At 31.0% G+C, this 16019-nt stretch overlaps 1 protein-coding gene and 1 long non-coding RNA gene across 2 annotated transcripts; both read left to right on the top strand.

Annotated features, from left to right (window-relative positions):
* The first annotated feature begins 437 nt into the window (after positions 1-437).
* Positions 438-5076, top strand: LOC145335036 (uncharacterized). Its single transcript, XR_013885128.1, has 6 exons — positions 438-495; positions 2117-2177; positions 2695-2743; positions 3944-4004; positions 4718-4771; positions 5017-5076. It is a non-coding gene; the product is annotated as an uncharacterized LOC145335036 (long non-coding RNA).
* A 2170-nt stretch (positions 5077-7246) lies between these two features.
* LOC145304383 (uncharacterized) lies at positions 7247-15209 on the top strand. The gene is made up of 9 exons (XM_080146260.1): positions 7247-7310; positions 10097-10155; positions 11539-11611; positions 11799-11860; positions 12008-12066; positions 12341-12391; positions 13140-13325; positions 13611-13684; positions 14544-15209. The coding sequence occupies exons 8-9, from the start codon at positions 13613-13615 to the stop codon at positions 15207-15209; spliced, it is 738 nt and encodes a 245-aa protein (XP_080002386.1). The 5' UTR covers positions 7247-7310; positions 10097-10155; positions 11539-11611; positions 11799-11860; positions 12008-12066; positions 12341-12391; positions 13140-13325; positions 13611-13612.
* The last annotated feature ends 810 nt before the right edge of the window (positions 15210-16019 follow it).

The following is a 16019-nucleotide window of genomic DNA, read 5'->3' as shown; positions in this document are numbered from 1 at the left end:
TTGATATCAAATTTATAGCAAATGGGAAATAGCAATGTAAATTGACGACAACTTTTCCCCTGTCATAATATCCATCTATATTCTACATCTATTAGAAAAAATGATAGCTACTTTTCGTATCGTATTATACACAGCTTTCTGCGGATAATGAAATAAAATGTATAAGGGTAACATTAAGACCATTTTGTTAACAAAGACCCGTGTCAACAAAACTATTATCAAATTTATGATTTTTATTTTAATATTCATAGATAGTCGGATGTAATACGATGCTATGCATCATTTTATAGTAGATTTTAAAGTTCTAATCCAGCGGATATTAATTGGTTTCAAAGCCATACTGGAAAAGGATGTTAACTGCTTTGCCTTATCTCTTCCTCGCCATATTTAAATCTTTATAAAATAAACAATTTTTTACTTTAATTTTATTTTATTGTATTATTTCAGTTAGAGGCGTGCATAGTGATAACAACACAAACAAGTTCACAACATAAGGTAAGAAAATTTTTTTTTATTCAAACTTCCATTGAAAATCTTAACCCTGAACAGTCGGGCGACTTTTCGCACCTTTATCTCAGCTCCCATTAGAGCTAGAGGGCTAAATATGTCCCCTCTCTGATAATGAATTTCCGACTATAAGCATTTCAGTCAAAGTCAAGTTTCTCTTCCTTCACCTTTTTATTTAACAACCTTTGTTTTTGGGCCCTTTTTTACTTAAGATTTTAGAAAGGCTTACATTTTCTTATTTTTGAATGTAAGAAAACATTTTTTTTCAGAAAATGTTTATTTTTATGTAAATTTTATATTAGAAATCTCAAAACATAAATATCGGCGCCCGCAGCTGTTATTGGCAGCTGCCAGCCCTCGCAGTCGTGGGTCAGCTGGTAAACTGCGACGGATCTTTATGAAATTTAGGATCAGGACCTGGAGGATCAAACCTGGAACCTGAAATTAACTTAAACACCTATATTTCGTATAAGGATTACTAATAGAGGATATTTTAGTAAGATAAAATACTTTGTTTAAGTCCTGTGCCCGCAATGATAAAGATATTCAAAAATTCTAACTCTCAGTTATGTGTCATACCCTTACTTAAAAAGTCACTCAGTTATAGCCCTCTATCTTTCACACAAAGAAAAAGAGATAGAAAAAACCGGAGGGGGGGGGGGGGTGTTAAGGGTTAAATACTTATTTATGGCCTTGAAACTGAATAATTTCCACTGGATTAGAAACGGTTATGAGCCATACTGAAAAATCTGTATAGCATTGTAATACAGACAATTTTATTCAAATATCAAAATCAAAAGTCATATAATTATTACCAGTTTTGTCAGCCCAAAAGGTCCAAAGGCCCGGGCTTATACATTTTTTTTAATCATCTCGGAAAGCTGTCTTTAATACAATACGATAAATACCAATTAAAATATTCATATTCCCTGGATTTAAATCGATTCTAGTCAATTCTGAAAAATCATGTACCGTGTTCTCAACATTTTCTCTTTTTCTCTTTCTTCCTTTCTGTCTCTTCCAACTTTTTCTATTTTACTCTTGTTTTTCTCTTGTTCTCTTCTTATATTTCTCTTTCTTTCGTTCTCTTTTTCTTTCTTTCTTTGTGTAAAATATCTGCTGTCTTATTTTTAATTCATCTATCTCTCTCTCTTCTTAGATTTTTCCCTTCGTTTTCTTTCTATGATCCGTTTTTTTATTATTTATTTTCTTTCTTTTAGAAAAACTTTTCCACTCTACTTTTTCTCTTACTCTTTTTCTTTCCTATCTTTAATTTTTTATTTTCTCTTTACCTCTTTCTCTTTTTTACACAATTTCATCAGTTCTTTTTCTTTTTTCTCCTTTTTATCTTTATCTCTTTTACTTTTAAAATTATATTGTATTTTAGTGAAAGGTCTTTTTCTTTTTCTATATATGAGGAAGCAAAAGTCTAAGAAATAACTTTGACAGCTTCACTCTAAGAAATATCTGTCCGTTCCTCCAAATAGCTTGTTACTCCTTTATTATTATATTAGCTCAGCTACTATATACATTAAAATTTACTGATATTTAATAAAGAAAAGTAAAAAAATAAGGAAGTTATAGTGTTGAGTTAGAATTATTAATTTAGTTGTGAAGAAGCTTTGCTCCTATAAATATCTTGGCCTTTGTTTTATCATCTGTATAGTTAGGTATGTATAAAGTTATACATGTTTTCATAAGTGGAGCAGCTACTCTATATTAAGGTTATGTAGGAAATGTCATGAAACCAATAAATATAAAAAATAAGGATGACTATATCCATAAAAACGAAGCTCTGAAATGGGTGGACAAACGAACATTAACAAATTTCAAGAAAATGTTATGCAGAACTGCTTAAAAACAGCATAGACTTAATTATAGAGATGTGTCACTTATAACATTTCACTATGTTGTCCTAGGAATCAGTATTCCAAACAACAGATGAATAGGATACAAATATCACATCAACATGTTTTAAATGGACGCACGGACTTTCTGGTAATGATTGTAGAGTTGCTACACTTTTAAAATTGTACCTAACTACTACATGAATCAACATGCAAAGTTTGAAATCGATAGGACAATTCTAACATGTCTAAATTAACAAAAATACCTAACCGTTAGGACGGACGAACAACCCTAATTATATAAAAGTTTTGTTATTAATGGATATACTTATTATTTTAGTTATAGAGAAGCTTTGCTGCCAAGCCTTGCAGTTATCTTTCATAATTAGGTAAGGAGTAAAATTTCATAATTGTTTATTAGCTCAGCTACTCTATGTATCTTATGTATGTCTGTCAGTTTTATTCTAGTATATTATTTACTAGCGGCTTCGCCCCTAACCTCTAGGGGCTTTGCCCCAAGAGATAATTAAATAAAAGTACTACTGGTGCTGCTCATAGCCTAATGTGTATCCAAGAAAATTATTTTTATTTTTTTTTGGGGGGGGGAATTTTCATTTTGGGGGGGGGTTGGGGGTGTCCCACCCCCAAACCCAAAGAAAATAGCTTAAAATCACCACAGGTCCAATAGGTATATACCCTGAAGAGTAGAATCCAATCGGTTCTGTGGTTACCGAGCTCTTAAGGGACGGACAGGCAGACGACGGACAGACAGACAACGGACGGACAGACAGACAGAAGGAGAGACAGACAGACAGACATCATTCTATTTTGTATAATTGATTAACATACTGTTGGCTGTTGAGACCTCTATGTATATTTTCTTTTCAATCTTTGCTAAAACCAGCTGTTTACTAAAAATATTTTTTTTCGCCGCTGGATGGGGCTAGTCATTTTTTGTCTAGGCGGCGTTTTTAATATTTTTTTTTAATTTAGGGGATTTCTCTTAGGTGGGTGGTGGTACCCTCCCGCGAAATAGTTATGATCCTTCCCAGGACCTAAGAGAAGCTACACTGTAAAGGAGAACCATATCGGTTAAGCGGTTAGTGGGATCCTTTGGTATTTTATTATAAGGAAAATATATATTGAGTAGAGTTATCACCTACTCTAATTGTCACGGACGTCCAAAGGGCCGGGGGGGAGGGGGGGGGTTAAAGTGGTGATTACCCCTCTAAATTTTTTTCCATTTTACCCCTACCCTGGGGGTGCCGTTGGCACCCCCAACCATTTACGAGGGGATATTTACCCACCCAAGTACATAATCTATAACAAAAAAAAATTTGGCGCGCTTCGTGCTCATTTTTACTACTAAATATTTCATAATTAGGTAGGTACCTTTTTACCCCACCAACACATTTCAGGGGAGGTAATTACCCTACCCCCCAAGCAAATTTTACAAAATTTGCGGGGCGCTTCGCGCGCCATTTTACCCCCCTCCCCGCTTAGAAATTTTTACCACCCTCAAATAAAAAAGCTTGGACGCCCCTGCTAATTGTATTTAATTATGAAGTGTATTTATATCTTTTGTTTAGTTATAGTGAAGCTTTGCTCTCAAGGAATAACTCTGGCCTTGGTGTTATCCCTTGTTGTTAGGTAAGGACTATCATTCATTTACATAAGTAGCGCAGCTACTCGTTAACCATGTCTGTCCGTTAATCTTAATACCTTTATCTTAAAATTATCTTTATAAAGTGTAAGTAATAAACACGTTATCTTTTTTATTAATTAAAGAGAAGATTCGCTTCTGAGGCATAACTTGGTCTCAACGTTATCTATAACAAAACTACCTCTTTTTATAAATAGCGCAGCTACTCTATATCTGTCTGATTTTCCAAATATCTTTTCTCGATGTTAGCACAGCCACAATATGAATTTATTTATCTTCTTATTACTGTATAACTCTGACAACAAAAATATACGTAAACCAAGGATGACAACATCCATAAAAGTAAAGCTCTGAAACTAACGAACATTAACACTTATAACATTGTACTTTGCTGTCCTAGGAATCAGTATTTCAAAAAATCAGATTTATCGAGTTGTTAAAATAGTTCAAAATCATAATGTTTAAAATGGACATATGGACATTCTAGTAACGATTATAGAGTTGCTAAATCGTAAATCGTACCTTACTACATCAGGAATCAAGATACAAAGTTTGGAATTGATAGAACAATTTTAACCTGTTTAAATTAACGAAAAGAGCTAACTCTCTGTGACGCATGAACGTACCCTAATTGTAGAAAAGCTTTTTATAAATATTGATGAAATATTGATACTATTGCCTATATTTATTTTAATTATAGAGAAGCTTTGCTCCCAAGGAATAACTTGGCCTTGGTCTTATATTTTGTTGTTAGGTAAGCAGTAAAATTTCATAATTTTTAACCTGGATATGTCTGTCCGTTATGTCTGAATAAACATGTAAAATTAATATTTTGTTTGTGAGTTAACCTCTTACATATGTAATTGTACATTGAATTTACTGATTTTCAAACTCATATTAGTTTTTTTCAAAAAATAAAGAAAATGAAAAAAAATAAGGAAGATGTGTTAGATACACATTAATAAGTTAGAACTATTAAAGACGTATTTGTTATTTTAGTTGTAGAGACGCTTTGCTCCCCAAGAATAACTGTGGCCTTGGTGTTATATCCGTAGTTAAGTAAGTGTTAAAACATTTTCATAGATAGCAAAGCTACTCAACAACCGTTCCTACAAATAGCTTTTTCTCTCTTTTTTGGGGGTGTCCTAGTCCACAGGAAAATAGCTTAAAACCAATAGCAATATTCTCAGAAGAGTATAGCCTAATCGGTTCAGCGGTTGCGGAGATCTTATGTATCGGACATACAAATGAACCTTACTGCTTTTTAAAAGAGGACTAGCGGCTACGCACCTTGAGGTCTCTAGGGGCATGTAAAATATTTTCTTTTCAATCTGTGTTAAGATAAGATGTTTACCAAAAATATTTTTCGCCGCTAGAAAGGGTTAGTTAATTTTAGTAGCGAAGCTACTATATAATTTGAAATGTCTCCTTTTCAAGCTAGACGTCTTAAATTTTCAGGGATTATATAAGCTTCCATTCTTCATATTTTCCATCCTAGATTTTTAAGTGTTCATGATTTCTTCAACTGCTATTCAATATAGAATAAAATTTTCAGGGATTAAACAAGTTCAAATTATAATACTTCTATAAAGTTTCAATGAGATTTGCTTATTGATTGGGGTGCTAGATCGATTCCTAGTTTTTTTTTAAGTGTTCAAGGTTTTATTCAACTGGTAGTCCAGATAGACGACTGAAATTTTTAGGGATTAAATAAATTCACATTTTACATATTTACACAAAGTTTCTTTAAGATTTACCTATTTGTTGTGGTGCTAGTTCGATTCCTAGATTTTCACATTATAAATTATAAAAGGTTTCGTGATCTATTTTGATTGATTTATTTTTAATGTTTAATTTGTATTACACTGCTTTATAGTTCATTTTTTTCCGTATGTCCATCCATAATTTTTAAGCCTCGCAACTTATGGATGTTGTCATCCTTGTTTTGTTTATTTTGCAATTTCTCTTGGGAGGGTGGTGGTACCCTCCCTCAAAATAGATATAAACCTTCTTACCAAGACCTATGAGAAACTATACAGTAAAGGAGAACAATATCGGTTCGGCGGTTGACAAGAGCCTTTGGTATTGACAGACAGACAAACATCCTGTTTCTTTATTAAAAGAATTATTTACTTCTCTCAAAATTTACATTGGACTTTTTAATTTTGAAATTTAAATACAAAAACAAAAAAAATAACAAGAATGACAACATCCATAAGTAGCGAAGCTCAAAAATTATGGATGGATATTCGAAAAAAATGAACTATATAGAGCAGTTTCATAAAAAAACATTAATCTAAAAAATCACGAAACCTTGTAAGATTTATAATGTAAAAATCTAGGAATCCATCTAGCACCCCAACCAATAAACAAATCTTAATGAAAGTTTGTGGGGATATTTTAATTATGAACTTATTTAATACTTAAAAATATCAGCTGTCTATCTTGAATAGGAGTAAAGAAAATCATTAAATCTTAAAAATCTAGGAATCGATCTGGCACCCCAATCAATTGACGAATCTTAATGAACTTGGTGAGTATAGAAAGAATGTTAACATATTTAATCATTGAATACCTTCTATCTTTTATAGGAGCCGAAAAAAATCACATTTCCCCCTTTCTGTCTCTGACGGTCAGATGGACGTACGGACATTTCGAATTATAGATTAGCTTTGCTACTAAAAACAGAAGAAGTTATGATGAAATTTAAAGATTTTATTAATTTTTACTTTTTCTTTATAGAGATGCTTTGCTAATAAGTAGAACTTGACCTTATCATTTATTATTTGTTGTGCTTAGATAATTGTTAATATTATATATTTTCATAAGTAGCGCAGCTACTCGTTAACCAGGTTATGTTTGTACTTTCCTCTTAATTCATCACTCCCTCCCCCCCAAAAAAAAAGGTTTGTTGGCATCCTGTGCCCGCCAGGATGGAGATAGTAAAAAAAATCTAACTCTCAGTTATTTGTCATACCCATTTTTAAAAACTCACGCAGTTTGGGCTCTTTATCTTTCACACACAGAAAATGAGATAGAAAAAACCGGAGGGGGGGGGGGGGCGTTCAACGCTTCCCCCCCCCCCCCCCGACCGTTAAGGGTTAATTTCTAAAACTGACAATAAATAATATTGAAGAAGTCATAAGTCATAACCAAAGCTCATACAAAAAACAAACAAATAAGATTAGGTACTTAAGATGTAATTATTGATAGACGTATCTTTTGTTTAGTTATAGAGAAGCCTTGCTCCTTAGAACAACTCTGGCCTAGGTGTTATCTTCTGAGTTGTTAAGGTAAGAATAGTTATTTCTTTCATCGTATTATAAACGGCTTTCCGCGGATATAGAATGTACAATTATAAGATTAAAACCAGTTTTTTAGCCCCGAGGTGCCAAAGGCACGGGCTAAAAAAAGGTTTTAATCTTATGATTGTACATTTTTATATTCGTTTATATTACGATGCTAGACATAGTTTTTTCGTATGGATGAGAACCGGTTCCTATCCACCGGATTCGAATGAATACGAGAAATAAAATTATATAGCTCAGCTACTCTATAAGTCATGTACGTCATGGATTATAACCGGTTTTTAGCCATACTGAAAAATCATATATACCATCGTCTAACAAACAAACCAGGCCTTTGGTCGTTCATGGCCAACAAAACTGGTTTTCATCTTTCATTTTAATATCCGGGGAAAGCTGTTTATAATACGATGGGGTAAATCACTAATATTTAAAATATTTTAAAAGTATATGGGTGCTTTCATATAAAATGCAATTTTAGCACATATAACCCCCCACCTCCATTGTTTAAATAAATTAAAAATGAAAAGCCCCACCCATGTGAGGCTGAAAAGTACTCAATATAACCCAACCTAACCTAAGCTGACCTAAAGTAATTAACAAACAAATACAGCTTATACCAGCAACAAAATTAATTTGAAAAAAAACTTGAAGCCTATGCGTTAACACTTAGTATAGCCAGAATATTTATTAATAACTTGGCCTTGGTCTTATCTTCTGCAAGGTGAATGTAAGTTTTAATAATTCATAATCATTAGTGGCGCAGCTACTCTGGGGTGCTGCCACTTTTACCACTAGCAAAAGTACAGCCACTGTGTTTTTGACAAATATTGGGTGTGTTTTTGTCAATTTCGTTTTTAGCTGTATTTTTGGCAATATTTTTTTATCCACTGTCAAAATTACACCTTTCCGCTGTTATAAACACAGTTTTACTGTCAAGTTCACACCCATGAAATTCAAGTATGCTGTCAAATTCACAGTTTTTATGACAAAAATACACCTACTTTTAAATTAATATTAATTATAAATATTTTGACCAAGTTGTTAAAACTTATAACTATTAATAATAGTTAAATCAATCTACTAATTGTTTAGAACAAAGCCATGTTTAAATGAAAGATTAAATAGGTGAACAACAGGATCTATAATACTTGGCATAATTTCTTTTAAAAGTTTAGTAGAAATATTGTCAGGTCCACAACTTAGTTTAGGTTTTAGTTTATTGAGAGTAGAAAAAATTATTTGAGGGGTGATTTTTTGAAAGACAAAATTTCATTGACTGGAACCCCAAGGTAGTCATTAAAATCATTTTCACAAAATGGAATTTCATCTGCTAGACTGGGACCAACATTAATAAAAAATTGTTAAAACTTTCACAAATATCTTGAAAGTTTTCATAAGATCTGTTATCATCAGTAAAAAGATTTGGGATAAAATGCGTTTTTTTATTCTTGTTTGATTAATTGTAGACCAAGTTTTTTTCATGTTAGACGAAAATTCATTGAATTTAGAAAAATAGTACTCTTTTATGGCTTTCCTAACTGCAGATTTATAAATATGATTTGCAATGACAAATTTTCTAAAGCTATCAACGGTTTTATCTTTAAATTTTTGTCTAAATAACATTTCTTTTTTCTTTCTTAGGTTTAGTAAAGCTGGTGACATCCAGGGATTTTGGGGGATAACTCTTTTGTTGGGTTTTAAAGTTTTAAAAGGGAAAATTTTTCAAAGTTTTCATTGATAACATTAGAAAAGTTTTCAAACGCACTCTCTGGATTACTTGAAATTAATTCTATATCATCATCAAAGACCTATAATAACAGATAAGTTTAAATTAATTGTATAAGTTATACTACTTAACCCCAAAATAATAAACTTGTTTTAATCTTTAAATTTAGTTTTAGGCAGTTAGCTTTCGATATCACTTATGGTGTAAGTAAACGAATTTTCACTTTTAGGATAATAATGTATCTATATGTAATAGATGTATTAATATTATGGATAAATAAGTAGGTATAAATTTAATAGATGTATATTTGTCAATGTGTAGGTGTATAATTGACAAATTATAAATTTAATAGATGTATTTTTGTCAATATGTAGGTGTATAATTGACAGCAAAACTGTGAATATGCCAGTGCAATAACTGTATTTTTGTCATACCCCCTAAAAATGCAGGTGTGAATTTGACAGTAAAACTGTGTTTATGACAGCAAATCACTGTGTTTATGACAGTAATATCACTGTATTTTTGCTAGTGGTAAATCTGCCATGTACCCGCTACTCTATATCTAATATATATCTGTCAATTACATTTTCTATATTCTCTTTAAAGGCGAACTTTAAAGGCGAACCTTTTCTATAATTAGGGCACGTCCATCCATAGGTCAGTCCATAAGGGTTAGCTCTTTTTGTTCATTTAGGCATGTTATAATTCTAAACTTTGCATGATGATTCATTTAAGGGTTAGGTACGATTTAGGAATCGTTACCAGAAAGTCAGTACATTCATTTAAAAAATGTTACATTTAAACCTTTTTCACAACAATTTTTATACTTATCCTATTCATCTAATTTTTCGAATAACTTTTGCAAAAAAATAAATACTATTTTGTTTTACTCATTTATATATACTGTTTATTCAACAAGTGTTTATGTTTATTAGACCTAATGTTCCTGAGATTCACTTTTATGGATGTTATCATCCTTGTTCTAGTATCCTCTATATAAATTTGAGAATATTAGAGATATTACTGGACATATTTATTATTTTAGTTATAGAGAAGCTTTGCTCCCAAGGAATAACTTGGCCTTAGTATTATCTCTGTGTTTAGGTAAGTGTTAAAATTAATCATTTTTATAAGTAGCGCAGCTACTCTAATCTAACTATGTAATGTCTGACCGTTCCTCTAAGTAACCTTTTCTCTCTTTTCTGCAGATACTAAACCCAGAACCACTTCATTATGCAATCTACATTTTCCTGGATATTTTGTCTACGGTAGTCCATAAGTGTACAGCTTTACAGTACATTGTTTCTGTTTGTTAAAGCAACACGTGTGATACAAGAAAAAGATTCTGTTTAAAGTAAAATGCTTATATTTCAATCAAAATCTATATTTTTGTATTTTTTACCGATCCACTTCATTATGCAAATCAAAAGAAAATCAATGGGAAAACGTTTGTTTTGCCCTTTTCTCCACTTTTGAAAATTAATTCTGATAAAATAACAATTTTTAAAGGGATTTATGCATTAATTATAATGAAAAACAGTTTAAGGTAGATTTTAATGATTTTTCTAAATAAGAAATAGTTGAAAAAAAGAAATTCTATCCCTATCACTTTACAGGACAGCTGCCGACCCCCAGTCTTATGGATGAAGCAAAATACATGTTAAAATAAAAATTAGCCTGAAAAGTATACAAAAATGATTTTTGATGTGTTAAAAAAAATCCATTTTAAAATCTTGATTTTGAGGATGGTGGCCTTTACGATGTTCTTACTGGTGGTGATGGTGAGCTAAATGTTATCAAAGTGCATACCCATGATGAAAACTTATAAATTGTACTATGGTCCAATTTTTGTAGTAATAGCAGCCTCCAGCCAAGCAATATTAAAAAAGAAAAAAAATGCAATTTTAATTACTAAAATTCATAAAGTAAATAATGTAGTTTTTAGATAATGGTTAATTTCATGTCGAGAGGCTCCACTGGAGGCTGCTATGACTACAAAAAATGGTACATAGGTTAATAGACAAGTTCTTGTAATGGTTATGTACTTAGATAACATTTAGCTCACCTTCACCACCAGTAAGAGCATCTAATAATGTTTTATCAGAATCATTTTTAAAAGTGCAAAACAAATGTTTTCCAAAGGATTTTCTTTTGATTTGCATAATGAAGTGGATCGGTAAAATATACAAAAATATAGATTTTGATTGAAATATAAGCATTTTACTTAAAAAGAATCTTTTTCTTTTATCATACGTGTTGCTTTAACAAATAGAAACAATGTACTGTCAAGCTGTACACTTATGGACTACCGTAGACATAATATCCAGGAAAATGTTGATTACATAATGAAGTGGTTCTGGGTTTAATATACATTGACAACTTGCTGATTTTAAAACTTAAATTGAAATTAAAATCAACATAAATGATATATTGTTTAATTCTACACATATACAAGGTAGAAATTTTAATGTACATATTTTATTTTAGTTATTTTTATGTAGTAAGAGAAACTTTGCTCCTAAAGAAAAACTCTGGCCTTGGTGTTATTTTTAGTGCTTAGGTAATGATTCAAATTATATGTATCTTTACTCTTTAACTAGGGTATATTAAATAAATATTTTTTCCTACTTTTCTTAGAATGTTAGCATACCTACTATATATACATATAATTAGTAGCTAAGAGACTCTAAACTTTTAATTTTATCTATATAAATAAATTGCAGATAATTATTAAAGGTTATATTTAGAAAATTAAGAATAGCTTTGCTCCTAAGAATAACTTGGCCTTGGTCTTATCTTTTGTGCTTAGGTAAGCAGTGAAATTTCATATTTAGCGCAGCTACTATTTAAATAGGCTATCTTTAAAGTATATTTTTCACAGCTTTTCCTATATAATATTTTTTTCTGATTTTCAAACTTAAATTGTTTTTTTACTTAATTTACATTTTTATTTTAGTTATAGAGAAGCTTTGCTCCTCAGAATAAATTGGCCTTGGTGTTATCTTCTGTTGTTAGGTAAGTTGTAAAAGTATACATTTTTGTAATAGTGCAGCTTCTTAAATAATATCCCTTCCTATCCCATTTCATTTGCTTACTACCATTAGAAAATTATTATATGCAAATAAAAATTATTTTTCTAAGTAAAAATTTAAGTATATTTGAGCAAGGCTACCTAGTACCCAATATACCCTAACCCAACCTGACTTGAAGTAAAAAACAAACATACAAGAAACAACTATACAGCGTTTAGAGCTAGATATATTTTTTGATAGAAATATTTATTGTTTAGGTTCAGAGAGGCTTTGCTTGTTGGTCTTGGAGTTATCTGTATAAGTAAGAGGTAAAATAAAATTATTAGTAGCCCAACTATTCTATAAATGATATATATCTGTTTCCTTTCTCTATGAACTTGAAGCAATGCCCCAAGAGGCCTCTAGGGACACTTGAGGGAAGTTTATCCTCCTCTTACAATTTTAGTACTAAATTTTTGGGGCAATTTGTTTCTATGCTCAATTTAAATTGGAAAGGTTAACTGAGGTACCCAAACTAGATTTAAACTTTCCCTGGACCTATAAGAAGCGTAGATGTAAGGAAGACCCATATTTCTTCAGCGGGTAGCAAGATCCTTTGCAATAGACAGACAGACACACAGATATCCTTCTACTTTTAAAACAGAAGGGGTAGTTTTGTGTATCATCATTGATGATGTACATCAATTTTTTTATCATTGCCTTTTCTTGTTAGATCCCCTCTGTAAATTTTTATCTTGAAGTTAATGAGTAGCTTTGCTCCTAACAATTACTTTATCCTTTGTGTATCATTATATTTTCTAATTTGTTTTATCATGAAGTATAAACCCTGATCATAATATAAAACACAAATACTTTTCATAGACATCAAGACAAGAACAACTACTTTCCATAATTGGATGAAATATTGTAGTACTTGAAATAAATATTAATAAAGTGTAGCTTCACTATCAGTATTTAGCATGAAACAGGGGTAGTACTCAACTTAAGAATTTCTAATAGGAAATATCACTGAACTTTATTTTGATTTAGATTTTACTAAACTTCTCTTAATTTTAGGGAGTTCTATTGACAAGAGAGTGGTGTTGAAAAGAAACTGGTTACAGAACAACAAATATAAATAAAAACTGGCAGATCTTATATCCTCTTGACTCAGTGGCTGCTACAACGAAAGCTGGGAGCGCTGTTGCTGCTCCTGCAAAGAATAAACTTCTTTTCAATGAGATAGCTGAATATTTAGTTGAGGTAAGTCTTGCTCAAGTGTTAAAATTATATACACTTGGTGAAATTATCAAATTCTCTCTGTAGAAAAAGATCTTAATAATAGCTGCAATTTTATTTCTACTTTACAGTAAAGCTTCAAATGACTGAAACAATTATTAAAAATGTAAATTAAAAATTATTTTTGACGTTATTGTGTTAATTAAAATTGATATTTGATAACAATAAAAATTGCTTATTTCTACTGGATAGAAGAGCTCCGAAATTACTTGTGCATTTAGTTACATAATCTTAAATTTTATTATTTAGAAATGGAGGAATTAGGCAGTGGAACTGAAATGAATGAAAACACAGGTTGTGCAGGTCCTGGTAGTGATATGAAGGTATGTAATCTGTGTTTGATCATGAACTTATTAAAAAGATATATTATGACTTCAAAAAAAACATTAAAAATTCATAGGCCACTATAATATTCCAAATTGTTACGGATATAATGAAGTATAAGTATCTATCAATTAACAACCCCATTAAGAAACATTTAAATTTAGTGAAAATCTTTTGCCATTTTCTGCTGCTTTCTGGCAAAAGCCTAAAACCTCTTTATTAACATCTACATAGAAAATAATGAACTAAATTTTACCTCAATATCTTTTAACCCAGTTTTTAAAAATGAGTTAGTTATTGGTTTTTTTTGAAAAAAAAAAGAACTAAAATTAAAGAATGCTAAATAAAGGGATTAAGTGTACATGTATCTATTAAAGCCAGAAACTCTTGAAATTCTCTCCACTTCCCCTCCCCTTGAGAAATTAAGATTTGGAAAGGTACCTTAATGTTAAGGGAAGCCTGCAAGAAATACCACGCTTTTAACTGCTGAAAGACTGCCACAAGTAGACCCAATACCCCAAATTTGAAGCCTTCAGCTTCAATAACAAAAGACTTCTAGGCATTTCAAAATAGCATTTTATGTACAATGAAATTTTTGAAAGATTTCCAATGCTTATAAAAGAAAAAACAATATTAAATTACGTCGCATAGACAGAAAATTATAACCTTATCTTTGTCAGAAACTTAGATTGCAGGTAGCTGATTACATTTTTACAATAAAAACACCACATTTCATAGTCAAAATCTATGAAAAAAATTCGAATTAAATTACATTTGTAAACGAAAATCATAGCGGAAACAAAGGGGGAAACTAATACAAGCAGGCATCCTTTAATTGTTGATGCAGAATATATTTAGAATGAAGTTGAGATGGAGTCTACAATACCTTCTACCAAGTGTACTTGTGGGTTTCAATTTGGAGTTTTCCCTTTATCATCACAACATCCTCAATCTTTAACATCAGAAGATTCTCAGTTATCAAATTTAGCTGAAGAAATCAGTAAAATGAGTATAAACTTTCATGGCGCTGCAGGGGAAGAACAAAGAATTAAAGTTAAAGATAAGATTGAAGAGATAAAACAGAAAGTAGCTGATTATTATTATGATCCAGAGTGTAAGTTAATAGCTATTCCAAATCATTTTGTAACACCCAAGAAACCAACTGTGTTAGGAAAAGTAGGCAAGGAAAAGCAAGATGCTCAGATTTTGGATAAATATCTTGAAGAATGTTTACATCATGAGCTTGTCAATGCAGCAAGAAAATCAAATATGGAAGCATTAATAATCAACAGCTTTCAATCAGGCGATTGTATCCAACAATTGGCTAATAAAGGGAAAGATACCAGAGGCAAGGATAATTATGCAGATTTTAATCAGTATGAAAACCAATTGAAGAATATACTTGGCATTGAAGATGTTGAAGAGGAGAAACTAAATTCTTGTATTGAGGAACATAAGAAGTGGAGGAAATATCCAATGGAATTTCAAGGCCCTGATAACTGGTTGTTTAAAAAGGAATGTTAATATTTCATATGATAAACTTTATATTTTTCCTTTAAACTTTATATTCTTTTAATATTTTAAGGCACAATCATTTATATTTTGATTAATTAAATAAGCTTAATTTGAGATATCTATAACATACTTTTTGTAAAACTTACAAAAAAATCTTTTTTGACTTTCCATCATTGTTCTTTTTTATACAATCATAATGGGTATTAGTTATTATTTCAACAAATTAAAATTTTAAAAAATATGAAATATTAGCTACATTTATGTTAGGTGTTAAAAAGTCAGGTAGACAGAAAACGTTTCAATCATGAATCAAAGCAACAAGAAATAGTTGTTGAGAACAATCAATCTGATTTCCAGAATATTATCACTGACAGCTCTATCCAAGATCATTGTTCTTCTAATCCAAGTCCTAAAAGAAAAAAGTTGTCGACTAAAATTGAAAATACATTCCTATACAAGATCCCTGATGATAAGTTAAGAAACTTTTACAAATATCAGTTTTACAATTTTAGCCTGCAAGAAAAAAAGACTGAATGGGACACCATCATGATAATTCCTAAGCATAATGCTATTATCAATATAGAGGTTAAACTTGGACCTAAAGATCAAGGAGATAAACTCAAACTGCTTAAAGAGGCTTCAGATCAAACAAAACAGCACTTTTCTTTTATGCAGAAATTAATTGGTGAAATGCTTTCCAAAGATTGGGTGTTTGTCAAGGCCGCATGTGTTCCACATTTGACTGTAAATGAAGAAACTACAAATCCCTGTGTCAACTGTCAGCAATTTATTCTACAAGATGTTGGTGATGTAACAACT

Source organism: Acartia tonsa, chromosome 13 (genome assembly GCF_053477335.1).
Source record: "Acartia tonsa isolate MP-2025a chromosome 13, ASM5347733v1, whole genome shotgun sequence".
Classification (NCBI taxonomy): domain Eukaryota; kingdom Metazoa; phylum Arthropoda; class Copepoda; order Calanoida; family Acartiidae; genus Acartia; species Acartia tonsa.
This window is presented reverse-complemented; position numbering and strand designations above follow the sequence as displayed.